At 46.9% G+C, this 26,875-nt stretch overlaps 1 protein-coding gene across 4 annotated transcripts; it reads right to left on the bottom strand.

Annotated features, from left to right (window-relative positions):
• Window positions 1-877: 877 nt before the first annotated feature.
• Window positions 878-18,480, bottom strand: cct8 (chaperonin containing TCP1, subunit 8 (theta)). 4 transcript variants are annotated; one of them, XM_046317373.1, is made up of 16 exons: window positions 18,318-18,480; window positions 16,442-16,532; window positions 15,718-15,797; window positions 15,325-15,474; window positions 14,152-14,332; window positions 10,663-10,724; window positions 9,775-9,912; window positions 8,273-8,451; window positions 6,201-6,267; window positions 4,387-4,474; window positions 4,056-4,243; window positions 3,681-3,845; window positions 3,259-3,410; window positions 3,133-3,190; window positions 2,144-2,281; window positions 1,046-1,182 (listed from the first exon to the last, which is right to left on the bottom strand). In XM_046317373.1, exons 1-15 carry the CDS (start codon window positions 18,375-18,377, stop codon window positions 2,177-2,179), a joined length of 1,764 nt encoding a protein of 587 aa, XP_046173329.1. In that variant the 5' UTR covers window positions 18,378-18,480; the 3' UTR covers window positions 1,046-1,182; window positions 2,144-2,176. The 4 variants fall into 4 exon arrangements, with proteins under 4 accessions (XP_046173330.1, XP_046173332.1, XP_046173329.1 ...); XM_046317374.1 differs by lacking the exon at window positions 2,144-2,281 and having other exon boundaries at window positions 878-1,182; XM_046317375.1 differs by lacking the exon at window positions 3,133-3,190 and having other exon boundaries at window positions 3,291-3,410.
• Window positions 18,481-26,875: the final 8,395 nt, after the last annotated feature.

Raw genomic sequence — 26,875 nt, 5'->3', positions numbered from 1 at the left:
TGGTACCCTTCCCCAGATCTGTGCCTCAACATAATCCTGTCACGGAGCTCTATGGAGAATTCCTTTAACCTCATGGCTTAGTTTTTGCTCTGACATGCACTATCAACAAAGCGACCTTATATAGACAGGTGTGTGTCTTTCCAAATCATGTCCAATCAATTGAATTTACCACAGGTTAACTCCCATCAGGTTTTAGAAATGTCTCAAAAAACAATGCACCCGAGATCATTTAAGTCTAATAGCCAAATACTTATACACGGTTCTGATTTTAATAAATGTGCAAATAGTCAAAGAAATCAGTTTTCGCTGTCATTATGGGGTATCCGGTGTAGATTGCAAGTTCAAAGCGGCTATCACTCAAAAGCCCTTAAGAGAGCTCAGACATCAGGTATAGTATGTTATGGTACAGGCACGTTGTGTCCAAACCTGCAATTTTCAACCTGTATGAGTGTAAAGGGTTAAAGGCTCAGTCCAAAACCAGATTTTCCTGTGTTTATATACCATTTCCAAATGAAGGTTGGAAGAATACTGAAAACGTAAAATGATTTCAGTGTAAAAGCTGTTTGAGAAAGGATGGCCTGAAACTCCAGCCTGTTTTTGGTAGAATGGAGTAATGGCCTGCTTGGTGATATCAATGGTCTACTAACCAATAAGAACATACCAAAACCTCTGCCAATAAGTGCTCGTTGTCAATGTTCTCCTCCCCCACTCAGAAGACCAGACATTCCTAGCAAAAACTTTGCTTACGAAATTGCACCTAGCTAAGAAGCACTCCCCCACCCCCCATATGACTTAGCTGTTAGCCAGAGAGGATTTGACATTGCAAAAATATATATTTTTAAACTTTGGAACTTTTAAATGAATAAAAGAAAAACAATGACAGGAATGAAGTGCCTTTTATTTGAGAGGAGAACATAAAAAGCAATACAGTGGCCTCATCAATCCATCCATGTCATCTCTCCTTCCATCATACAGTAACCATGCAGGATGGTGCCTACACAATAAGCCAAACGCCTTGGACTTTAAATAAAACATAGAAAAAACAGGTTGGGGAGGGGTGAGGGGGGGCATAGTGGCAGGGGTTAGGTGGTCAAAGGTTAGAGGTCATGTTCAGTCATCTTCATCCCAGTCTTTCTTGCCTGTGGGGGCTTTGGGTCCACCTGCCGGTTTGGCCATGATGATCTGAGGAACACACACACACACACACACACACACACACACACACACACACACACACACACACACACACACACACACACACACACGAGTCAGTCATTCTGCCATTGTGAACACTGTTGATCTGGCTTCCTGTAAACATGCAGCATGCATTCACACACTGTCAGTTGTTGCTACACAAACATCAAACATGGTTAGATCACAGCAGTGTGCCTAAAAGGAAATAAGGTTTATGGTTATCGTCACACGGTAGCACTACAGTCTCATTAACATGGGTATCTTGTTATATTTAAAAACACACGACTGTGAGTGTGAGTATTCATGCCATTTCCCCATCACAAATATATACCCCCCCCCCCCCCATTAACAGTGCATATTCAAAACACACGAACACCACAGCAAGGTATCGGCAGGTTCCATGAATTTTTTAATGAAACTTGGAAACTTAATATGGAGTGAGGTCTGAGGTGGCAACAATTACGCAGCGACTCAACACACAGGAAACAGCGCGGACCTTCCAACACTGAATCTAAGACGTAAGGCCTTTCATCAGATGAATGCATTTAAGAAACCGCAGACACCCTGTGAGTGTTTCCCGTGCCCCCCCATCACACAGTGAGTGTTTCCCGTGCCCCCATCACACAGTGAGTGTTTCCCCCCCCATCACACAGTGAGTGTTTCCGTGCCCCCATCACACAGTGAGTGTTTCCGTGCCCCCCCATCACACAGTGAGTGTTTCCGTGCCCCCATCACACCCCCACCCCCATCACACAGTGAGTGTTTCCGTGCCACCCCCATCACACAGTGAGTGTTTCCGTGCCCCCCATCACACAGTGAGTGTTTCCGTGCCCCCCATCACACAGTGAGTGTTTCCGTGCCCCACACAGTGAGTGTTTCCATCACACAGTGAGTGTTTCCGTGCCCCCCATCACACAGTGAGTGTTTCCGTGCCCCCGTTCCCCAGCACCTGTCAGTGTGTATTCTGTCCTGTGCAGAAAGGTTAGTGGTGTGTGTCAAAATGTTCAGGCTCGTCTCCCTCGTCCTTGTTCCAGTGGCCTTGTTGTTTAGGAGCCCGGGGCCCACCTGCTGGCTTAGCCATGATAATCTACACACAAACACCCCCCCCCCAACCACAAACACACAGATTAACACACAACCTGTACATTTTCTACAGGATCCTGATGAGAACTTGGGAAAGAGAAGACAGCAATTAAAAAAGATGAAAACAACATTTTACTCCGATTGACCTGTAATGAGAAGATGATTGTGTGTGTGTGTGTGTGTGTGTGTGTGTGTGTGTGTGTGTGTGTGTGTGTGTGTGTGTGTGTGTGTGTGTGTGTGTGTGTGTGTGTGTGTGTGTGTGTGTGTGTGTGTGTGTGTGTGTGTGTGTGTGTGTGTGTGTGTGTGTGTGTGTGTGTGTGTGTGTGTGGTCCAGTAGGAGCACAGTGAAAGTGGTAGGGATGTGTACGTCCCCCTTCCAGACAAATTGGATACGTATCTAGATGCATGGGGTCGGATACAATATATACAGGAACTAAACTTTCAGTTCGGCTAGAGGAACGAGTCGATGGGATTCGGGTCGATGTACAAACACATCCATCTTCCATTCTAAATCTCCCGCAGGCGGAGCTCATGAGTCGACACGAGTAAATATCATCTATGGTGTAAGTAGGAACTGGGTGGTTTCGAGCTCAATGCTTATTGGCTGACCAGCCATGGCGCACTGTGATGGCAGCGTTGGTAGCTAGTTTGATGCCCCAGTCTGTGTGTGTGTGAGTCTGTGTGTGAGTCTGTGTGTGAGTGTGTACCTGGTCTACTCGGAGCACAGTGATGGCAGCGTTGGTAGCTAGTTTGATGCCCCAGTCTGTGTGTGTGTGAGTCTGTGTGTGAGTGTGTACCTGTCTACTGTGATGTGTAGCTGTTCGTGCCCCAGTCTGTGTGTGTGTCTGTGTGTACCTGGTCTACTCGGAGCACGGTGATAGCAGCGTTGGTAGCTAGTTTGATGCCCCAGTGTAGCTGTGTGTGTGTGTGTGTGTGTGTGTGTGTGTGTGTGTGTGTGTGTGTGTGTGTGTGTGTGTGTGTGTGTGTGTGTGTGTGTGTGTGTGTGTGTGTACCTGGTCTACTCTGAGCACTGTGATAGCAGCGTTGGTAGCTAGTTTGATGCCCCAGTGTTTGACCAGGAAAGGCTCCAGGATCCCAGCTTCCAGCATGTCCTTCAGAGCAGCACCCTCTCCCTGTGAACACGCACATTTCACACAACCCGTCAGCTTTGTCAAGAAACCATTTAACGCAAGCTATACATTTCCATGGAAATCAACCAAACCGTAATGTCTTAAGGTGCACTGGATTTAATGAGCCTGGCATGCCGGCAGAGCTTCTTTGCCATCTGCCAACCTGGTACACTGGGCAAACTAAACCAAGCGCACCGTGTCAGGTATAAGGGAAGGGGGGGGGGGGAATAAAATATAAACAGGAAATGCAACAGGAAGAGACTTGTCACACACCTCGATGTCAAAGCCCATGTTCTTGTTGCCCTCATGATGCACGGCGTACAGTTTGGAGATGAGCTCGTTTCCCTTGATGCCAGAGTTCTCTGCCAACGCTCTGGGCACCGCCTCAAACGCCTCAGCAAATTTCTTAATGGCATACTGCTCCAGACCAGGACACGACTAGAGAGAGAGGGGAGGAGGCAAACTTCTTAATGGCATACTGCTCCAGACCAGGACACGACTAGAGAGAGAGGAGGAGGAGGGTGGGGTCAGGCAGAGTTGTTAATGACACACTGCTCCAAGACCGGAAACGACTAGAGAGGGAGTCATACTAGTTAAGTGTTTTTAAAACGACACATTCGTTAACACACACACGTCCGTGTTCCGTACCTCTCCGTATGACGTGATCTGTCTAGCCAGTTCGATCTCTGTAGCTCCGGCACCTGGCACCAGCCTCTTGTCTCGGACCAGAACCTTGAAGGTGTTGACCCCATCGTCGATGGCTCGCTCGATATCATCCATCCGGTTGTCAGTGGATCCTCTAATCACCAGGGTGGAGATGGCACCATCTTCTTTCTCTGAGGAGGAAGAGAGGTGGAAAGAGAACGACTATGAGATGGCACCATTGCAGACTGTGGTCTATAGTTCCCCGAAACACACAGAAATGACTTCAGTTTTTTTTTTAAACGACAAGACTTTTAGTCGGGAAGTCTGTTCTCACCGTGTTTGAAGACCACCACCTGAGTGTCTCCGACCTCGTCCAGGTAGACACTGTCACAGTGACCCATCTCCTCTGGAGTGGGAGGGGTCTGGGGGGGGGACGGGGACATAGGAATGGTCAGTTTCAGTTTCGACTTGGAAGAAGCACAACTTACGTTCATTTATTTTTACCGTGTCGATTGTCTGGGGCCAAGTTAACCTCCCCCTTTTCATGTTAGAAAGTCAGGACCATCACGCGTTTAGGGAAAGAGGATTATTCAGTATTTTAATAATAGATTATTTTGGACATGTATTAAAACAAGTTTGACCAATTCCAGTCCCCTTGCTTACGGGTCCTCCACAGGATCATTTTTATGATGGACCGAAAGGCTCAGGTCTGATGACACATTTCATATATATTTTTTTTAAACTAATATGAATTCCCTAAACACACGATGGTCCTGACTTAACATAAAATGGGAGGTTAACAGGAACAACAAAAGGACAAAAGCGTTTTCATGTAACACATGTAACTTTGAGTCTGGAGTGGAACATTCATCTTGCGTAGATCACATAACAAGCCGACTGGGTAATTAAACCAGTCTACTGTGGGGATATGATTTTGTTTAAACATTACATGGTGAAACCAGTAAAGGTGGACAGTTCCACCCTGGGAATAACTTTAGCAGCAGCGACTGAAGGCTTTACACACCGCTGTCTGAGTTAAGAACCGTGGCGGTGCGCATTAAGGACTAATTGGGCGGCAGGTAGCCTAGCGGTTCAGAGCGCCGGGCCAGGTAGCCTAGCGGTTCAGAGCGCCGGGCCAGGTAGCCTAGCGGTTCAGAGCGCCGGGCCAGGTAGCCTAGCGGTTCAGAGCGCCGGGCCAGGTAGCCTAGCGGTTCAGAGCGCCGGGCCAGGTAGCCTAGCGGTTCAGAGCGCCGGGCCAGGTAGCCTAGCGGTTCAGAGCGCCGGGCCAGGTAGCCTAGCGGTTCAGAGCGCCGGGCCAGGTAGCCTAGCGGTTCAGAGCGCCGGGCCAGGTAGCCTAGCGGTTCAGAGCGCCGGGCCAGGTAGCCTAGCGGTTCAGAGCGCCGGGCCAGGTAGCCTAGCGGTTCAGAGCGCCGGGCCAGGTAGCCTAGCGGTTCAGAGCGCCGGGCCAGGTAGCCTAGCGGTTCAGAGCGCCGGGCCAGGTAGCCTAGCGGTTCAGAGCGCCGGGCCAGGTAGCCTAGCGGTTCAGAGCGCCGGGCCAGGTAGCCTAGCGGTTCAGAGCGCCGGGCCAGGTAGCCTAGCGGTTCAGAGCGCCGGGCCAGGTAGCCTAGCGGTTCAGAGCGCCGGGCCAGGTAGCCTAGCGGTTCAGAGCGCCGGGCCAGGTAGCCTAGCGGTTCAGAGCGCCTTTAAGTTGTTCTGGATAAGAGCATCTGCTAAACGACTCAATGTAAAATATGAAACTCCCGTCATGTCAACATGGCAGTGTCAGCGGACATTGTAGCAGTAATGTATTTATTAGGGGAAACATTTATGGAGGAATATATTTCGTAGAACATACATGATTCTGTATTAGGCTGTCATCACCTCAAGAGGTCCATTGCCTTGCACAATTAATAAAATGTACCAATACATTTCTGTGTAGTTACAGACTGGTTTTCCGACTCACACCCTTACTACTTTGTGTATCTGTGACCAACAGATGCATATCTGTATTCCCAGTCATGTGAAATCCATAGATTAGAACCTAATGAATATCATTTAAATGGACTGATTTCCTCATATGAAGGAAACAAACGATTGGGTACGAATACAGTCAACACCCACACTACCCTGTCAGTAAGGGGAACTCACCAGTCGAGGCAGGGCCACAGCGCCGACCGTCTTACACAGTCTCCTCAGATCCCATTTAGAGTTCAGCCTGCAGGAGACACGGGTTTAGTAACACAGAGAGACAGGATCCTGAAGGGACCAGCAGCTAATGTTCAGTAGTTTTAGATCAGGTGGTTCACACCACCAATAAGACCTACCAGCTACCTCATGTAACCCCTTGACTAAAACTATGAAAACCAAGTTCATCTTAACTGACGAACTAGAGCAGACTGTCTTGGAATGTTGAATTTTAGGTAGGAAGTGTCTGAAATTAAATACAGGTACGAGTGAGTGAGTGCCCCATCTCTCTCCTACCCGACGACCATGAGCTGGGACCCTACCATGAGCTGGGACCCTACCCGACGACCATGAGCTGGGACCCTACCGTGAGCTGGGACCCTACCGTGAGCTGGGACCCCACCCGACTACCGTGAGCTGGGACCCTACCGTGAGCTGGGACCCTACCGTGAGCTGGGACCCTACCGTGAGCTGGGACCCTACCGTGAGCTGGGACCCCACCGTGAGCTGGGACCCTACCATGAGCTGGGACCCTACCATGAGCTGGGACCCTACCATGAGCTGGGACCCTGAGCTGGGACCCTACCATGAGCTGGGACCACCATGAGCTGGGACCCCACCATGAGCTGGGACCCTACCATGAGCTGGGACCCCACCATGAGCTGGGACCCTACCATGAGCTGGGACCCTACCATGAGCTGGGACCCTACCATGAGCTGGGACCCTACCATGAGCTGGGACCCTACCATGAGCTGGGACCCTACCATGAGCTGGGACCCTACCATGAGCTGGGACCCTACCATGAGCTGGGACCCTACCATGAGCTGGGACCCTACCATGAGCTGGGACCCCACCTGATGACCATGAGCTGGGACCCCACCTGACGACCATGAGCTGGGACCCCACCTGACGACCATGAGCTGGGACCCTACCATGAGCTGGGACCCTACCATGAGCTGGGACCCCACCTGACGACCATGAGCTGGGACCCCACCTGACGACCATGAGCTGGGACCCCACCTGACGACCATGAGCTGGGACCCCACCTGACGACCATGAGCTGGGACCCCACCTGACGACCATGAGCTGGGACCCCACCTGACGACCATGAGCTGGGACCCCACCTGACGACCATGAGCTGGGACCCCACCTGACGACCATGAGCTGGGACCCCACCTGACGACCATGAGCTGGGACCCCACCTGACGACCATGAGCTGGGACCCCACCTGACGACCATGAGCTGGGACCCCACCTGACGACCATGAGCTGGGACCCCACCTGACGACCATGAGCTGGGACCCCACCTGACGACCATGAGCTGGGACCCTACCTGACCCATGAGCTGGGACCCCACCCATGAGCTGGGACCCTACCTGATGAGCTGGGACCCCACCTGACGACCATGAGCTGGGACCCCACCTGAGCTGGGACCACCGAGCTGAGCTGGGACCCCACCTGACGACCATGAGCTGGGACCCCACCTGACGACCATGAGCTGGGACCCTACCATGAGCTGGGACCCCACCTGACGACCATGAGCTGGGACCCTACCTGACGACCATGAGCTGGGACCCTACCTGACGACCATGAGCTGGGACCCTACCATGAGCTGGGACCCTACCTGACGACCATGAGCTGGGACCCTACCTGACGACCATGAGCTGGGACCCTACCTGACGACCGTGACCTGGGACCCTACCATGAGCTGGGACCCTACCTGACGACCGTGACCTGGGACCCTACCATGAGCTGGGACCCTACCTGACGACCGTGACCTGGGACCCCACCATGAGCTGGGACCCTACCTGACGACCGTGACCTGGGACCCCACCATGAGCTGGGACCCTACCTGACGACCGTGACCTGGGACCCCACCATGAGCTGGGACCCTACCTGACGACCATGAGCTGGGACCCTACCTGATGAGCTGGGACCCCACCTGTGACCATGAGCTGGGACCCTACCTGACGACCATGAGCTGGGACCCTACCTGACGACCATGAGCTGGGACCCTACCATGAGCTGGGACCCTACCTGACGACCATGAGCTGGTACTTGTTGGCGTAGTGCAGCGCCATATCCGCCACTTTGCCACCGGTCACCACTACGTTGGCGCCTGCCTCAGCGATGGACTTGACTTGGGCTTCCATCATATCCTCCTCTCCCTTACTGAAGTTAAGGAGCTCCTCCGCATTGTTAATCAACACTGTACCCTGCAGAGGAAGGGAGAGAGGGAAGGAAGGAGGGAGGGACAACATCATCATTAATCAACACTGTACCCTGCAGAGGGAGGGAGAGAGGGAAGGAAGGAGGGAGGGACAACATCATCATTAATCAACACTGTACCCTGCAGAAGGAAGGAAAGAGGGAGCCAGGGTGAGGAAGGGAGGGAGCCAGGGTGAGGAAGGGAGGGAGCCAGGGTGAGGAAGGGAGGGAGCCAGGGTGAGGAAGGGAGGGAGCCAGGGTGAGGAAGGGAGGGAGCCAGGGTGAGGAAGGGAGGGAGCCAGGGTGAGGAAGGGAGGGAGCCAGGGTGAGGGGGAGGGAGCCGGGGTGAGGAAGGGAGGGAGCCGGGGTGAGGAAGGGAGGGAGCCAGGGTGAGGAAGGGAGGGAGCCAGGGTGAGGAAGGGAGGGAGCCAGGGTGAGGAAGGGAGGGAGCCAGGGTGAGGAAGGGAGGGAGCCAGGGTGAGGAAGGGAGGGAGCCAGGGTGAGGAAGGGAGGGAGCCAGGGTGAGGAAGGGAGGGAGCCAGGGTGAGGGGGAGGGAGCCAGGGTGAGGGGGGGAGCCAGGGTGAGGGGGAGGGAGGAAGAGGGAGCCAGGGTGAGGAAGGGAGGGAGCCAGGGTGAGGGGGAGGGAGGGGTGAGGGAGCCAGGGTGAGGAAGGGAGGGAGCCAGGGTGAGGGGGAGGGAGGGAGGGAGCCAGGGGTGAGGAAGGGAGGGAGCCAGGGTGAGGAAGGGAGGGAGCCAGGGTGAGGAGGGAGGGAGGGAAGGGAGCCAGGGTGAGGGAGGGGGTGAGGAGCCAGGGTGAGGAAGGGAGGGAGCCAGGGTGAGGAAGGGAGGGAGCCAGGGTGAGGAAGGGAGGCCAGGGTGAGCCAGGGTGAGGAGGGAGGGAGGGAGCCAGGGTGAGGAAGGGAGGGAGCCAGGGTGAGGAAGGGAGGGAGCCAGGGTGAGGAAGGGAGGGAGCCAGGGTGAGGAAGGGAGGGCCAGCCAGGGTGAGGAAGGGAGGGAGCCAGGGTGAGGAAGGGAGGGAGCCAGGGTGAGGAAGGGAGGGAGCCAGGGTGAGGAAGGGAGGGAGCCAGGGTGAGGAAGGGAGGGAGCCAGGGTGAGGAAGGGAGGGAGCCAGGGTGAGGAAGGGAGGGAGCCAGGGTGAGGAAGGGAGGGAGCCAGGGTGAGGAAGGGAGGGAGCCAGGGTGAGGAAGGGAGGGAGCCAGGGTGAGGAAGGGAGGGAGCCAGGGTGAGGAAGGGAGGGAGCCAGGGTGAGGAAGGGAGGGAGCCAGGGGGAGAAAGGGAGTCAGAGGGGTAACATTTATTTCCATCCTACCTTGGTTTCTGTGACCATGCAGTCGAAGGGGCAGGAGAAGACTGCGATCTTGGCGTCTTTAATTGACGTGACATCTCCTTCCGTCTCCTTCTTGAACACCATCCCATGGAGCACCGAGGACGAAGTCAGTCCACAACCCTGCAGACACACCAGAGAGCAGTGTAACAGATCCCCCCAACCAGTAATATCTTGCTGTGTTTTGTAAACGCACATCTAAAATACCATTGTAATTCACCAATGGGCATTCCATCATCAGACAACGCTCTCTGACTGATGTCTGGCTTCCTGTTCTCTGGTAAAAATCCAAGAATCACTACAAGCAAAACATAATTACCAATGCAATCGTTTTTGCACTTAAGTCATCGGATTTTTAAAAAATAAGCTTTTTTCCCCCTGCTGAATGTGTTGCACTAATGTAGGGGCGGCAGGGTAGCCTAGTGGTTAGAGCGTTGGACTAGTAACCGAAAGGTTGCAAGTTCGAATCCCCGAGCTGACAAGGTACAAATCTGTCGTTCTGCCCCTGAACGGTCTGTTCCTAGGCAGTCATTGAAAGTAATAATCTATTCTTAACCGACTTGCCTAGTTAAATAAAGGTAAAATAAAAAAAATATAAAAATTAAATTAAAGAACTCGAGCGGCACCTCCTTGATCGCTCCACTGAAGCAGCAGCAACAAAAAAACACTTCACTATAAAATGCTGCTGGAAATGGTTTAGAATGGCAGATTTTTATCTATTTATGTGTCTGCATTTACAAAATTCAGATTTCAAGCTTGACACAAGACAGATTAGACCAATCAAATAAATATAAAAAATGTAAAATGCAGATGGGACAAAAGCAACACAAGGCAGACAGACTGTTCTGTAGCAGTGTAATCAAGGACACTCACCAGGATCTTGCAAACTCTGACGTTGTCCACACTGAAGTTACCAGACTCGGGGAAGATGGAGACTAGAACGACAAAAATTACCACAACAATAAAACTCAACATCCTATTTATTTGATTCATTGGCTGTGCCTAAAAACTCCACTGGCCAATAAATATCCTTTTCTTCATTCCTATCAAAGCCAATTGCAATGATGCAAACTGGTTTAGGCCTGGGGGGGTTGTACAGAAACACAAAATAAATTCTGTAAAGTGATAGAAAAAAATGCCCATTTTCAGTGTGCTGCACAAATAAACTTTCTGATATTCTCACCTCTACAACACACATCCGTGGTAAGTCAAATTCAAGGTCTTTCAAGTACTTTTTCCGAGCACTAATATTTATGTTCAAGGCCCATCAATGTGTAAATAGTTCAGATCGTGCAGTTCTTTCTAGTCGCCACCAGATGGCAGTATATCAACCGCAACCTCACTAGGAGGGAAAAAGCAGCAATTCATCACTTTTTTTTTACAAAGTTCAACTCAATAATAAGTTGTTTCACTAGTTCTTTACTACATTACATGAATGGTAACTTTAGTCAGTACCGATGTTTTCATTTGAGTAGTGAGGAGCAGAGTTTTGGGACAACAGCTACTGGTGAACACACACATTTCCTAGTCACATGGCTACACAATTCCAGCTTAATGACTGTTTTTAATTGGGCATTTGGGCATCTACTACTTAATGGCTACGAAAAAGCTTATTGCTTCCAACTGGCAGGTTTAGTTAGTGTCGCCTGCAGAGAGAAGGGGAGGAAAAACAGAACATAAACAAACGGTCACCAGAACCGGGCTCCGGAGTGCCGCAGCGGCCTAAGGCACTGCTAGAGGAGTCACTACAGACCCTGGTTCGATTCCGGGCTGCAACACAGCCGGCCGTGATTATGAGTCCCATAGGGCGGCGCATAATTGGCCCAGTATCGTCCGCTGTTCGGGTTCGAACGGGAGAGGATGACAACCAAAAATATTTTGGCCCTCGAGGACCGACGTTGACCAACCCTGCTGTAGGCTAAATCCTAAATAAATCTTCATTGATAAATTATCTTCTAATTTGTCCATAGCGGTGTTTGAATACTTATATTAAGTGACGTGAATTGAGTATATAATATGCTTATTGGTCATATTATGGATAGTTAGTACGCCAAAATGTCGTATTAAATTCGCCAAAATACGAGGACACTATTTCTGTACTTTTATGGCCCATAATGCAATTATTCCGAAAATGGGCGTGGCTTCGCAACATTTTCAGATTTGAAGACGAGAGCAAATCAAAAATTAACGACAAATGTTAAGCAATGTAATTGTTAAGAGCCAATTTGGACATATTTGTATAAAAGACTGAACATACAGAGCTCCATGTATATTTGTGTAAATATATTAAATATTAATGTAAATTATGAAATATTAGGTACGTACCTTTATGATTTATATTTACCTGATTGAGATATATTCATTTGTTGTTAGTGTAACTCAGTTTTTGGCCCCCCCTCTTGCCTGTTCACTGTATTGTGGTAAGTGTTAGGATAAAGGCAGGAAGTTGGGCCTTCGGGGGAGGAGTCCTTGCTAGATGCGGGAGCGGTATAGTTTGACCATACAGACATACAGGTCATAATATGTATTTTCCATATCAAGTATTCTATGCTTTAAGATGACTGGAGAATCATTTATTTGTTAGATATAAGAAGAATAAACATTTTTGTTGCACCATATCCCTGGATGTCATTGAATGTTTGGCCGTTTGGAAACCTTGAGTGTGGACTGTATGCGTACCAAACAACCCCGCTTCAGGCTTGGGCAGTGGCCTTGGTAAAGACTAAAGGAAGCCACTACAACACCGCTTCAGGCTTGGGCAGTGGCCTTGGTAAAGACTAAAGGAAGCCACTACAGTAATAAATGACATTTCAAATAAGTAACACGTCATGTTGGCTGATAGCGTAGCTAACAAATTATCCTTACGAACCTTGTAGCATATCATTACAGCAGTGTGTAACCGGTATGTTAGCTAGCTACCTCGATAGTTGGCTACTTATACATCAAACTTGCCAGTGTGTATGTCGCTATGTAACTAACTACCCAACGTTTATTGACTTGACTATTCACGCCATTCATAGCTTAGTGGTATTGCCGCTGTGCGTTTCAATGGGCATTGTTAATTCAGGCCATCTACTCCCGATTTCAGAGATCTCTCAGGCACCGTTGAAAATGCCGGCAAAATAAGTTACCAGCAGCACAGTTACCAACGCTCTGGATAACCAGCTCTGCTAGGGAGAATAAAATTATCAGAGTGAGGTTCTCTTATTTGTGTCAGGATGCAGTTAGACAGTTCGCTTGGGTGCTGGACTGCTGCTGATTGGTCGGATGAACTCTACTCCGCAGCCAGAGCGTCCAGTGTGCGCTCCGAAACACTCCCAAAGCCAAAAGCTCGGAACTTACAAACTCTCTGAACGCGCTGAGAGCAAAAAGCTCTGAATTTACGAACGGACAAATCTGACAACTCTGGCACTGCAGACTGAATTTACGAACACACCGGAAATTGTTAAATGTTTAGCTAGTCATTTGTTATGCTAACTAGCTAGCAAGAGGTTGCATAGCAACAGCATCAACTTCCTGTAGACAGGCGAAGAGCTAGTACTCAACTGAAAGGAAACTTAGTTTACAGTGTACTAAAATTAACTAATAGTATATACTACAGTATGTTAGTATGAGTATGTAGTATACAGTATGTTAGTATATACTCATTAAGTATGTAGTATACATTATGTTAGTATGGGTACTCATCAAGTATGTAGTATACAGTATGTTAGAATGGGTACTCATTAAGTATGTAGTATCCAGTATGTTAGAATGGGTACTCATTAAGTATGTAGTATCCAGTATGTTAGAATATCATTAAGTATGTAGTATGTTAGAATGGGTACTCATTAAGTATGTAGTATCCAGTATGTTAGAATGGGTAGAATGTAGTATCCAGTATGTTAGAATGGGTACTCATTAAGTAGGTAGTATACAGTATGTTAGTCTCAGTATGTTAGATGTTATGGGTACTCATTATGTAGGTAGTATAGTATGTTAGTATGTTATTATGTAGAATAGTATACAGTATGTTAGTATGGGTACTCATTAAGTATGTAGTATCCAGTATGTTAGAATGGGTACTCATTAAGTATGTAGTATCCAGTATGTTAGAATGGGTACTCATTAAGTATGTAGTATCCAGTATGTTAGAATGGGTACTCATTAAGTAGGTAGTATACAGTATGTTAGTATGGGTACTCATTAAGTAGGTAGTATACAGTATGTTAGTATGGGTACTCATTATGTAGGTAGTATACAGTATGTTAGTATGGGTACTCATTAAGTATGTAGTATCCAGTATGTTAGAATGGGTACTCATTAAGTATGTAGTATACAGTATGTTAGTATGGGTATTCGAACACAGCTCATGTCTCTTACCGCAGGCCTGAGCGATGAGGTTGGCCAGGAAGTCTTCGTTGCCATACTGTTTAGACATGACGGCCGGGCGGATCATAGCGGTCGCCTCCTCTACGTCGTGAAGGTTCTTGGCCGAAGCGCACACGCACTCTGGGAGGAGCTCCAGACTCTTCTTCATCGCCAGCTCATAGCCCTCAATCACCTGGGAGACACACACACACAGGGTTGTGTGTCAGGGAAGTCCTTGTCAAACAGGTACATACAGACACATCATAGACAGGCGCTTGTCCACTTGTCCTGAACTTTGCCGTTTTCGTTGCGTGTCCCTATGGGTCAGCGTGTGGTGCTACGGGATTCAGGATTATTTGACAAAAGCAACGTAGCGTAAATAATACAGAACAAACCTTTTTAAAAGAGAGAGAACCCCCTTTGATCTGTTTGACAGGAGGTTAGATTTATATTTTGTTTTAACATTATTGCAACAAATGATAGAATACTGTTTTGAAATAAACAATAATTGCAGAATACTTCTTAAGGTATTATTATTATATAGTATGCTGGGGGCATGTGATGTCATCGCATCACTATAAGCCCCCACACTCCGCATTTAATTCTAAATTGCTTACCGCTTGCAAAAATCTTTTTGTTGTTGTTGTTGCAGAACATGGATTGCCCTGCCTTTCAAGAAAGCCTGAATTACTACACCTTGCTTCTCTGATTGGCTGGAAAGTTAAACCAACCAATTAAAAAACAACGATCTACCGGAGTGTAAGTCTCACCCCATGGCACAGATCGTGGCGATACGTTGGCACATGAGATTGACTGGCCAATAGTAGTTCGTTATTCAATCCCATCCACGTAGGATTTCACAGGCTACCTGAGACATGAAACCGCTAGGTGGGAGGGATACATACTGTTGGCAATTTATGAATATGCAAATGGCAATGGTTTAAATGGGCAATGGAAACACTTCAACCACTATATTTGTATTGGACACTAGTTTTTTTGTGTGTGCTAAAAATAGTGTTATTTTTATATATTATATATTATATTTTAGAGGTTTGACGTCATTATGTCCAGCTGTTTTTAATCAACACAAGATATTTAAATGGAAAACGCACCCTAGTAGGCAATCGTCACCTCTATTTTCTATACAAACTTCGTAATGAAAATGGAAACACAGCTCGTGCGTACCTCTGACACAGAAAGGCCCATGCGCAGCAGCTCCTCAGCCAGCTCCAGCAGTGCTCCAGCGAACACCAGGACAAAGTTGGTCCCGTCCCCCACCTCCTGCTCCTGCATGTGGGACGCCATCACGACCATCTTGGCTGCTGGGTGCTGCACCTGGAGGAAGAACCACACACAGGGAAAGGTTACATTACGAAGCCCGGCGACCGGGTTACGAAGCCCGGCGACCGGGTTACGAAGCCCGGCGACCGGGTTACGAAGCCCGGCGACCGGGTTACGAAGCCCGGCGACCGGGTTACGAAGCCCGGCGACCATTGTCTTATGAAGGTTTATGACCATTCCTGGAGTCTTCATCGAACCCCAGTCCATAAGAACTACTGGTTGAGCAGACTGTCTCACCTCCAGCTCTCTGAGGATGGTAGCAGCGTCGTTGGTCACAAACAGCTTCTCCAGGTGGTTGATCACCATCTTGTTCATGCCTGAAGATTAAACAGGAAAAAGACCAAGAAAACAATCTCTCATTTAGGACAGAGTCAGACAGACACAGATATAGATGTTGTCCACCCACACCAGACGCGATCAGGACACGCAGGTTGAAAATATCCAAACAAACTCTGAACCAACTATATTAAATTATTAATTATTATTTTGGGGACAGGTCGAAACACATTAAACATTCACGTCCATTTAGCTAGCTAGCTTGCTTTTGCTAGCTCATTTGTCCTGGGATACAAATTCTGTCTTCTTTGGACTTTATATGGTGGTTACCAACTTTAAGGTGAATTACCACCACCAACTGGACTGGAGTGTGGACCTCAGTTCATCTTTCAATCACCCACTTGGGCATATGCTCCTAAAAACCAATGAGGAGATGGGAGAGGCGGGACTTGGAAAGCGCCAAGAGCCCCCTCAAAAAATAGAACAAAGTTGTATTTTAGCGCCACTCAGATGATCCTTTGACACGTGCGAACGGTTTGGATGACGTGATGGAATAACACGTGCACATTTATTTATTTGCAACGCTCGCGCACGCAATGTGAGCGCCGTGGTCGACATGTTAGGATGTGTGTGGTCTAACATAAACGAGAAAGGACAGGCGATCAGAGAGACAGACAGATCTCACCGTTGGGTCCATATGCAGTGCGTGTAGTCTGAGCCAGCTCCTTACAGGCCTGAATGTTCCTGAACACGGCTTCTTCCAGACCAGAGTAGTGCTGGGGGATGACCAAGCAGAAACACAAAACAGTAGTCAGTACATTTTCCTCCTCACTCGTACACACATTTAAAAAATCCCATTAGTTTTACATGACTTCCCATGCCCAGTAAGAAAAAAAGCACGAAACATTTGTACACTCACTGCTGTAAGTGGCTCTGGATAACAGCCGACTTAAATGACTCATGTAATGTAAAACGCTTACGCTACGATACAAAATACACAGTACAGAAAATAACGTATTTCCAAAACAAGGACAGTGAAAGACAGGATTTGATTGAACAACAAACATTTGTACAAGTTGTGCATATTAGCTAGCTAACCATTTCCCATTGAGGATTTAGCTTTCCAGTGAAACAATACGAGGCAAAAAAAAACTGTATATATTGATGTCTGAAATAGACGTTTCTGATTGTTAGTTCATTATTATATATTATTATTATCCATGTAAAAACCAGTTGACTCACTAATGAGTGTAAAACCGCAGTTCTTATTAGGCATTAATCTGACCCGTAGCGCTGCTAATCTGTGATGCTTGACAGATTTATTTTCATATCTACATTTTATTGACCTGTATTTTAAAGTAAGCCAGAAGATACTAACCTTCTTTTTTTTTTACAAGTATTTAACTAGGCCAGAAGGTACCAACCATACCCTTAAACGTGTTTACACTGCGACGCAATGGGGTCTGAACGCAAATCACGGATACATTAAGACACTGCGCAGCATGCCGCAATACGGGTCGGGAAAACGTACCGATATGTCCTCCAAATTATATCTTTATCCACACTGCTCCATCGAGACGATTGAAATGCTGCATGTTTCCCGGAAAACGGACCCCTTTTTCGTCATTCTAACATCTCCTAAATGGCCTGGGTGGAGATGCAAAGGGTCGTTTTCAGGAGGGGGGGAGCAGCATTTCAATCTTCTCGATGTACCAGTGTGACTAATGGTCCCATTTGGAGTACAGTGGCACATCCCTTCACTGCATCTTCAATGTAATCATGAACCCAGTGCAGCTCAGTGTCGGTAGGAGGGTCGGTATCTTCTGGAAACTAACTAATCCCCTTCACTAACAAGGAGCAGGGAGGCTATTAATGTTAGCTGGCTGAGGAGGTTATTGTAGGGGCAACTAATAAGTATAGCTAAAACCCACCTACAATTTTTCTTGAACCTTAACTGCTAACATTTTGCCTAACCTTAAATTAAGACAAATATTATTTTGTGTTTGCAAACATTTTTTAGGATAACCAGATTTGTGGTAACCACTTTAGTCCTCATCTTAGCTCACTACGCAGTGACACTTAAAGTCGACAATATCCGAACTACCCTTTCTTATTATTATTGGTTTCATTTAAAAAATATATATATAAAAATGTTTTAAGAAGACAGACGAGTATGAAGTTGGTTAATCTTTGTATGAATGAATGACAGCCCGCATGGGACGCTAGTTAGCTATTAGCACATCATAGCAACCAACCGCATGTTAGCAATGCGTGAAAACGCGTTTTTATCCACTTAAGAAAACACTTTCCACGACAACAATTACAACTGAGACATTTTAAACCATTTCCAAAAAATAGCAACATGAAAAAAAGTACCTCAGTACCGAGGTTTGATACAACAACAAAAAAACACACACAAAAACAGGGAGGGAAAATATTTCACGGCCTTGCGGCTTTCTAGAAGTCTCCACATGACTTGACACAGTGCGTACCTGCACTTCCCCGGTCACACTACCACTCTTTTGCTTTTAGGTTTAATTTTAACATTTATTTAATCTTACCTTTGCGCCATCCTTCAACATTTGGGCGAAGCCCGGTGCTTTCGGTACATGCATAGCCATTTTTAATGTTGTTTTTGCAACCTCTGTAACCAAGATGTGTTAGCGGCAGCGTGGAACTCGGCAGTTGCACAAAGCCAGAAGAGAGATCCGGAAGTGCTCCGTCGAAAAAGGCGTCCACAACTACGGAGGGATGCACAGGACATACATTACATTTGGCGTTTTCGAATTTAAAAAGTGTATCCAGTGAACTCAACATGGGGGGGGGGGAACACACTGCCCTCTGACTCTCATTGTTAATACAGACAAGACATACTTGTTAACAACTACTGTTTTATGGACACAATCTGTAGTTTTCCAGTAAGCTAATTTTACATTTCTTTTTAAACTATGGATGGACGGATGAGTCAAAATCAAATCAAAGAGTGAGAGAGAGAGAGAGAGAGAGAGAGAGAGAGAGAGAGAGAGAGAGAGAGAGAGAGAGAGAGAGAGAGAGAGAGAGAGAGAGAGAGAGAAACATTCACCAAGTCCAAACTACCAGGTGTGAAACAGGGAAGGGACTCAGGGGGTATGGTAATTTGGTATACACGCAGTGTGTGTGTCTATTTTCTGTCCCTAAGCATTTAGAACTAGTGGAGCGTCATTCTGAGCGACTGCCTCATTGCCAAGCTATTGCAGCTCCAACAGTCCTTCCTGCCGCCCAGCCTGCGGAGTGGTCATGTCACTCAAACCCGACCAGACGGCGCAATGGACATTGTTACAGGCTAAAGGCCATCAGACACGTTTAATTGGTGGTCGGGGTGCAGCACACTTCCCTTTTCTGTTGCTGCCGCGTGGAACCACTCTCTCTGTCTCTCTCTCGTCTGTCTCTCTCTCTCTCTCTCTCTCTCTCTCTCTCTCTCTCTCTCTCTCTCTCTCTCTCTCTCTCTCTCTCTCTCTCTCAGTCTCTCTCTCTCTCTTGTGTGCTGTCTCCCTCTCTCTCTCTCTCTCTGTCTCTCTCTCTCTCTCTCTCTCTCTCTCTCTCTCTCTCTCTCTCTCTCTCTCTCTCTCTCTCTCTCTCTCTCTCTCTCTCTCTCTCTCGTGTGCTGTCTACCTCTCTCTCATATGCTCTCTCTCTCTCTCTCCCTCTTGTGTGCTGTCTTCCCCTCTGTCTCTCTCTCCTCTCTCTCCCTCTCTCCCTCTCTCTCTCTCTCTCTTTCTCTCTCTCTCGTGTGCTGTCTCCCTCTGTCTCTCTCGTGTGGTCTCTCCCTCTCTCTCTCTCTCTCTCTCTCTCTCTCTCTCTCTCTCTCTCTCTCTCTCTCTCTCTCTCGTGTCTCTCTCTCTCGTGTCTCTCTCTCTCTCTCGTCTCTCTCTCTCGTGTGGTCTCTCTCTCTCTCTCTCTCTCTCTCTCTCTCTCTCTCTCTCTCTCTCTCTCTCTCTCTCTCTCTCTCTCTCTCTCTCTCTCTCTCTCTCTCTCTCTCTCTCTCGTGTGATGTCTGTCTCCACACAGTGTCTAAAGAGGAGTGCTCTAAGTCTGTGTGTCTGCGGCTCCAGGATCAACTGTGTGGATTTGATACGGACTGACTGACAGCTCTGTCACACACAGTCAGGCCAGTGGACGATAAGAGAAACCAGGGCTCGACTCCACAGTCTTTGGGTTTAGAGAGACTGTTGAAGAGGTTGAAGGGGTCAACTGCTGGGGGAGTGTTCAATTGGGACAGTGCTTTGTGTATCCAGCCCATCTCTAACAGGACGTGCTGGACAGCAGAGGAGTCTTCATGACACTGAACGGGGAAGGGGGGGGAACCAAAACAAAAGGAATAAAAGTCCAACTCCGTGGGGAGGTCTCTCTTTATACCTCAGAATTTCCTAGGTCCGGTTCGGGCTGTCTGGTAAGTAAGGCTGTTGTTGGTTTTAGTGTCACACCGTGTGTAAATGGCAGACCACCAGGGTGGCTTGGGGTGAAACACTCCCCTCCTCTTGTAATTTTCACAGAAACCACTTTATGTCATCAGCATTTATTTGAACACTTTCCCTGGATACCAACTAGTCTCAACTGAACATACTTTTTTTAACGTTTCTGTTTTTATTGAAAAACAAACAAAAATAAACATATTCTGCCCACTCATTTCCCTTAATGATGTGTTAGACTAAAGAGAGCCAGTTTCCACATATCTAAATATTACCAAACATAGCTTTTTTTCTGTCTTGGGGCATTTTGGGCGGCAGGGTAGCCTAGTGGTTTAGAGCGTTGGACTAGTTATCGGAAGGTTGCAAGTTCAAATCCCTGAGCTGACAAGGTACAAATCTGTCATTCTGCCCCTGAACAGGCAGTTTGTTCTTAACTGACTTGCCTGGTTAAATAAAGGTACAATAAAGGTACAATAAAGGTACATAAAGGTACATTTCCCACCCAAGTTACCAGTGATATTTATTTGGACTATTTCTGAGGCCTTTATGTGTTGTATAACATTCCTGCATGCTTATTGTGTCACCATTATATAGGTGCACCCAGGGTCTGGGGTTTATCCTGCAGCTAGAGGGAGCTAGAGGGAGCTAGAGGGAGCTGGGGAGGGAGCAAGAGGGAACTCGAGGGAGCTGGGGAGGGAGCAAGAGGGAGCAAGAGGGAGCTAGAGGGAGCTGGGGAGGGAGCAAGAGGGAACTAGAGGGAGCTGGGGGGAGCAAGAGGGAACTAGAGGGAACTAGAGGGAGCTAGTGGGAGCTGGGAGGGAGCTGGGGAGGGAGCTAGAGGGAACTAGTGGGAGCTGGGAGGGAGTTAGAGGGAGTTAGAGGGAGCTAGAGGGATCTAGAGGGAACTAGAGGGAGCTGGGGAGGGAGCAAGAGGGAACTAGAGGGAGCTGGGGGGAGCAAGAGGGAACTAGAGGGAACTAGAGGGAGCTGGGAGGGAGCTAGAGGGAGCTGGGGAGGGAGCTAGAGGGAACTAGTGGGAGCTGGGAGGGAGTTAGAGGGAGTTAGAGGGAGCTAGAGGGAACTAGAGGGAGATGGGGAGGGAGCAAGAGGGAGCTGGGAGGGAGCTAGAGGGAACTAGAGGGAACTAGAGGGAGCTGGGGAGGGAGTTAGAGGGAGTTAGAGGGAGCTAGAGGGAACTAGAGGGAGCTGGGGAGGGAGCAAGAGGGAGCTGGGAGGGAGCTGGGAAGGAGCTAGAGGGAGCTGGGAGGGTGAAAATACTTGGGTTCCTCAAGGTTTCTTTGGGGAAGGGTGGTGGTTCTATGTGGAACATTAATGACTCAATGAACCCTCTGAGCTCTTCAATGGTTCTTTACAGTTAACAAGATTGGTTCTTTACAGTTCACAAGATTGGTTCTTTACAGTTTACAAGATTGGTTCTTTACAGTTCACAAGATTGGTTCTTTACAGTTTACAAGATTGGTTCTTTACAGTTCACAAGATGGTTCTTTACAGTTCACAAGATGGTTCTTAACAGCAGAGAGAGAGAGGTTAAAGGGGTTCTAACAGCAGATAGATAGAGAGGTTAAAGGGGTTCTAACAGCAGATAGAGAGGTTAAATGGGTTCTAACAGCAGATAGAGAGGTTAAAGGGGTTCTAACAGCTGATAGACAGGTTAAATGGGTTCTAACAGCAGATAGATAGAGAGGTTAAAGGAGTTATAACAGCAGATAGAGAGGTTAAATGGGTTCTAACAGCAGATAGAGAGGTTAAAGGGGTTCTAACAGCTGATAGACAGGTTAAATGGGTTCTAACAGCAGATAGATAGAGAGGTTAAAGGGGTTCTAACAGCAGATAGAGAGGTTAAAGGGGTTCTAACAGCAGACAGATAGAGAGGTTAAAGGGGTTCTAACAGCAGATAGAGAGGTTAAAGGGGTTCTAACAGCAGATAGAGAGGTTAAAGGGGTTCTAACAGCAGATAGAAAGGTTAAAGGGGTTCGAACAGCAGATAGAGAGGTTAAAGGGGTTCTAACAGCAGACAGATAGAGAGGTTAAAGGTGTTATAACAGCAGATAGAAAGGTTAAAGGGGTTCTAACAGCAGATAGAGAGATAAAAAGAGGTTCTAACAGCAGATAGAGAGACAGGTTAAAGGGGTTCTAACAGCAGGTAGACAGGTTAAAGGGGTTATAACAGCAGAGAGAGAGGTTAAAGAGGTTCTAACAGCAGATACAGAGGTTAAATGGGTTCTAAGAGCAGATAGGGAGCTTAAAGGGGTTCTAACAGCAGATAGAGAGGTTAAAGGGGTTCTAACAGCTGATACAGAGGTTAAATGGGTTCTAACAGCAGATACATATGTTAAATGGGTTCAAACAGCAGATAGAGAGGTTAAAGGGGTTCTAACAGCAGATACAGAGGTTAAAGGGGTTCTAACAGCAGATAAGAGAAAGAACAGCAGATACTAACAGCAGAACGAGAGACAGGTTAAAGGGGTTCTAACAGCAGAAAGAGAGACAGGTTAAAGGGGTTCTAACAGCAGATAGACAGGTTAAAGGGGTTCTAACAGCAGATTAAAGGGGTTCTAGAGATAGTTAAAGGGCAGATTCTAACAGCAGATAGAGAGGTTAAAGGGGTTCTAACAGCAGATAGGTTGGGATTAAAGGGGTTCTAACAGCAGATTAAAGGGGTTCTAACAGCAGGTTTAAAGGGGTTCTAACAGCAGATAAAGGGGTTCTAGAGGTTAAAGGGGTTCTAACAGCAGATAGAGAGGTTAAAGGGGTTCTAACAGCAGATAGAGAGGTTAAAGGGGTTCTAACAGCATACAGAGAGAAAGGTTAAAGGGGTTCTAACAGCTGATACAGAGGTTAAATGGGTTCTAACAGCAGATACAGATGTTAAATGGGTTCAAACAGCAGATAGAGAGGTTAAAGGGGTTCTAACAGCAGATACAGAGGTTAAAGGGGTTCTAACAGCAGAAAGAGAGACAGGTTAAAGGGGTTCTAACAGCAGAAAGAGAGACAGGTTAAAGGGGTTCTAACAGCAGATACAGAGGTTAAAGGGGTTCTAACAGCAGATAGAGAGGTTAAAGGGGTTCTAACAGCAGATGGTTGGGATTAAAGGGGTTCCAACAGCAGATATAGAGGTTAAAGGGGTTCTAACAGCAGATAGAGAGGTTAAAGGGGTTCTAACAGCAGATAGAGAGGTTAAAGGGGTTCTAACAACAGATAGAGAGGTTAAAAGGGTTCTAACAGCAGACAGATAGAGAGGTTAAATGTGTTATAACAGCAGATATAGAGGTTAAAGGGGTTCTAAAAGCAGATAGATAGGTTAAAGGGGTTCTAACAGCAGATATAGAGGTTAAAGGGGTTCTAACAGCAGATAGAGAGGTTAAAGGTGTTCTAACAGCAGACAGATAGAGAGGTTAAATGTGTTATAACAGCAGATATAGAGGTTAAAGGGGTTCTAAAAGCAGATAGAGAGGTTAAAGGGGTTCTAACAGCAGATAGAGAGGTTAAAGGGGTTCTAACAGCAGATAGAGAGGTTAACGGGGTTCTAACAGCAGATAGAGAGGTTAAAGGTGTTCTAACAGCAGAACGAGAGACAGGTTAAAGGGGTTCTAACAGCAGAAAGAGAGACAGGTTAAAGGGGTTCTAACAGCAGGTAGACAGGTTAAATGGGTTCTAACAGCAGAGAGACAGGTTAAAGGGGTTCTAACAGCAGATAGAGAGGTTAAAGGGGTTCTAACAGCAGATAGAGAGGTTAAGGAGGTTCTAACAGCAGATAGAGAGGTTAAAAGGGTTCTAACAGCAGATAGAGAGGTTAAAGGGGTTCTAACAGCAGAAAGAGAGAAAGGTTAAAGGGGTTCTAACAGCAGGTAGAGAGGTTAAAGGGGTTCTAACAGCAGGTAGACAGGTTAAAGGGGTTCTAACAGCAGAAAGAGAGACAGGTTAAAGGGGTTCTAACAGCAGGTAGACAGGTTAAAGGGGTTCTAACAGCAGATAGAGAGGTTAAAGGGGTTCTAACAGCAGATAGAGAGGTTAAAGGGGTTCTAACAGCATACAGAGAGAAAGGTTAAAGGGGTTCTAACAGCAGATAGATAGAGAGGTTAAAGGGGTTCTAACAGCAGATAGAGAGGTTAAATGGGTTCAAACAGCAGATAGAGAGGTTAAAGGGGTTCTAACAGCAGATACAGAGGTTAAAGGGGTTCTAACAGCAGAAAAAGAGAGACAGATAGTTAAAGGGGTTCTAACAGCAGATAGACAGGTTAAAGGGGTTCTAACAGCAGATACAGAGGTTAAAGGGGTTCTAACAGCAGATAGAGAGGTTAAAGGGGTTCTAACAGCAGATGGTTGGGATTAAAGGGGTTCCAACAGCAGATATAGAGGTTAAAGGGGTTCTAACAGCAGATAGAGAGGTTAAAGGGGTTCTAACAGCAGATGGTCGGGATTAAAGGGGTTCTAACAGCAGATATAGAGGTTAAAGGGGTTCTAACAACAGATAGAGAGGTTAAAAGGGTTCTAACAGCAGACAGATAGAGAGGTTAAATGTGTTATAACAGCAGATATAGAGGTTAAAGGGGTTCTAAAAGCAGATAGAGAGGTTAAAGGGGTTCTAACAGCAGATAGAGAGGTTAAAGGGGTTCTAACAGCAGATAGAGAGGTTAAAGGGGTTCTAACAGCAGATAGAGAGGTTAAAGGGGTTCTAACAGCAGATAGAGAGGTTAAATGGGTTCTAACAGCAGATGGTTGGGATTAAAGGGGTTCAGATATAGAGGTTAAAGGGGTTCTAACAGCAGATAGAGAGGTTAAAGGGTTCTAACAGCAGATTTTAAAGGGGTTCTAACAGCAGATATAGAGGTTAAAGGGGTTCTAACAACAGATAGAGAGGTTAAAAGGGTTCTAACAGCAGACAGAGATGTTAAAGGTGTTCTAACAGCAGACAGATAGAGAGGTTAAATGTGTTATAACAGCAGATATAGAGGTTAAAGGGGTTAAAAGCAGATAGAGAGAAAGGGGTTCTAACAGCAGATAGAAGGTTAAAGGGGTTCTAACAGCAGAAATAACAGCAGATGAAAAGAAGCAGAAAACAGGTTAAAGGGGTTCTAACAGCAGAAAGAGACAGGTTAATTCTAACAGCCTTAAATCTAACAGGTTAACAGCAGATAGACAGGTTCTAACAAGATCACCTAACAGCAGATAGATTAAAACTAACAGCACTAACAGGAAAGAGAGAAAGGTTAAAGCTAACAGCAGGTAAAGGTTAAAGGGTTCTAACAGCAGAGACAGGTTAAAGGGGTTCTAACAGAGAAAGAGAACAGACAGGTTAAAGGGGTTCTAACAGCAGGTGACAGGTTAAAGGGGTTCTAACAGGGAAAAGGGGTTCTAACAGCAGATAAGGCAGCATACAGAGAAAGAACATACAGAGGTTAAATGGGTTCTAACAGCAGATACAGATGTTAAATGGGTTCAAACAGCAGATAGAGAGGTTAAAGGGGTTCTAACAGCAGATACAGAGGTTAAAGGGGTTCTAACAGCAGAAAGAGAGACAGGTTAAAGGGGTTCTACAGCAGAAAGAGAGACAGGTTAAAGGGGTTCTAACAGCAGATACAGAACATTCTAACAGCAGATAGATAAAGGGGTTCTAACAGCAGATGGTTGGGATTAAAGGGGTTCCACAGCAGATATAGAGGTTAAAGGGGTTCTAACAGCAGATAGAGAGGTTAAAAGGGTTCTAACAGCAGATAGATAGAGAGGTTAAATGGGTTCTAACAGCAGATAGAGAGGTTAAAGGGGTTCTAATTGCAGATAGAGAGGTTAAAGGTTAAAGGGTTCTAACAGCAGATAGACAGAAAGGTGTTCTAACAACAGACAGATAGAGAGGTTAAATGTGTTATAACAGCAGATAGAGAGGTTAAAGGGGTTCTAACAGCAGATAGAGAGGTTAAAGGGGTTCTAACAGCAGATAGAGAGGTTAAAGGGGTTCTAACAGCAGATAGAGAAAGGTTAACGGGGTTCTAACAGGTTAAATGGGTTCTAACAGCAGACAGATAGAGGTAGGTTAAATGTGTTATAACAGCAGATAGAGAGGTTAAAGGGGTTCTAACAGCAGATAGAGAGGTTAAAGGGCAGTTCTAACAGCAGATAGAGAAAGGGGTTCTAACAGCAGAAAGAGAGAAAGGTTAAAGGGGTTCTAACAGCAGATAGAGAGGTTAAAGGGGTTCTAACAGCAGATAGAGAGGTTAAAGGGTTCTAACAGCAGATAGAGAGGTTAAAGGGTTCTAACAGCAGATAGAGCAGTTAAAGGGGTTCTAACAGCAGATAGAGAGGTTAAAGGGGTTCTAACAGCAGACAGATAGAAGGTTAAAGGGGTTCTAACAGCAGATAGAGAGGTTAAAGGGGTTCTAACAGCAGATAGAGAGGTTAAAGGGGTTCTAACAGCAGATAGAGAGGTTAAAGGGGTTCTAACAGCAGATAGAGAGGTTAAAGGGGTTCTAACAGCAGACTAACAGCAGATAGAGAGGTTAAAGGGGTTCTAACAGCAGATAGAGATAGTTAAAGGGGTTCTAACAGCAGATAGAGAGGTTAAAGGTGTTCTAACAGCAGGTAGAACAGGTTAAAGGGGTTCTAACAGCAGATAGAGAGGTTAAAGGGGTTCTAACAGCAGATAGAGGTTAAAG

The sequence above is a fragment of the Oncorhynchus gorbuscha genome, linkage group LG20 (assembly GCF_021184085.1).
Source record: "Oncorhynchus gorbuscha isolate QuinsamMale2020 ecotype Even-year linkage group LG20, OgorEven_v1.0, whole genome shotgun sequence".
NCBI lineage: Eukaryota > Metazoa > Chordata > Actinopteri > Salmoniformes > Salmonidae > Oncorhynchus > Oncorhynchus gorbuscha.
This window is presented reverse-complemented; position numbering and strand designations above follow the sequence as displayed.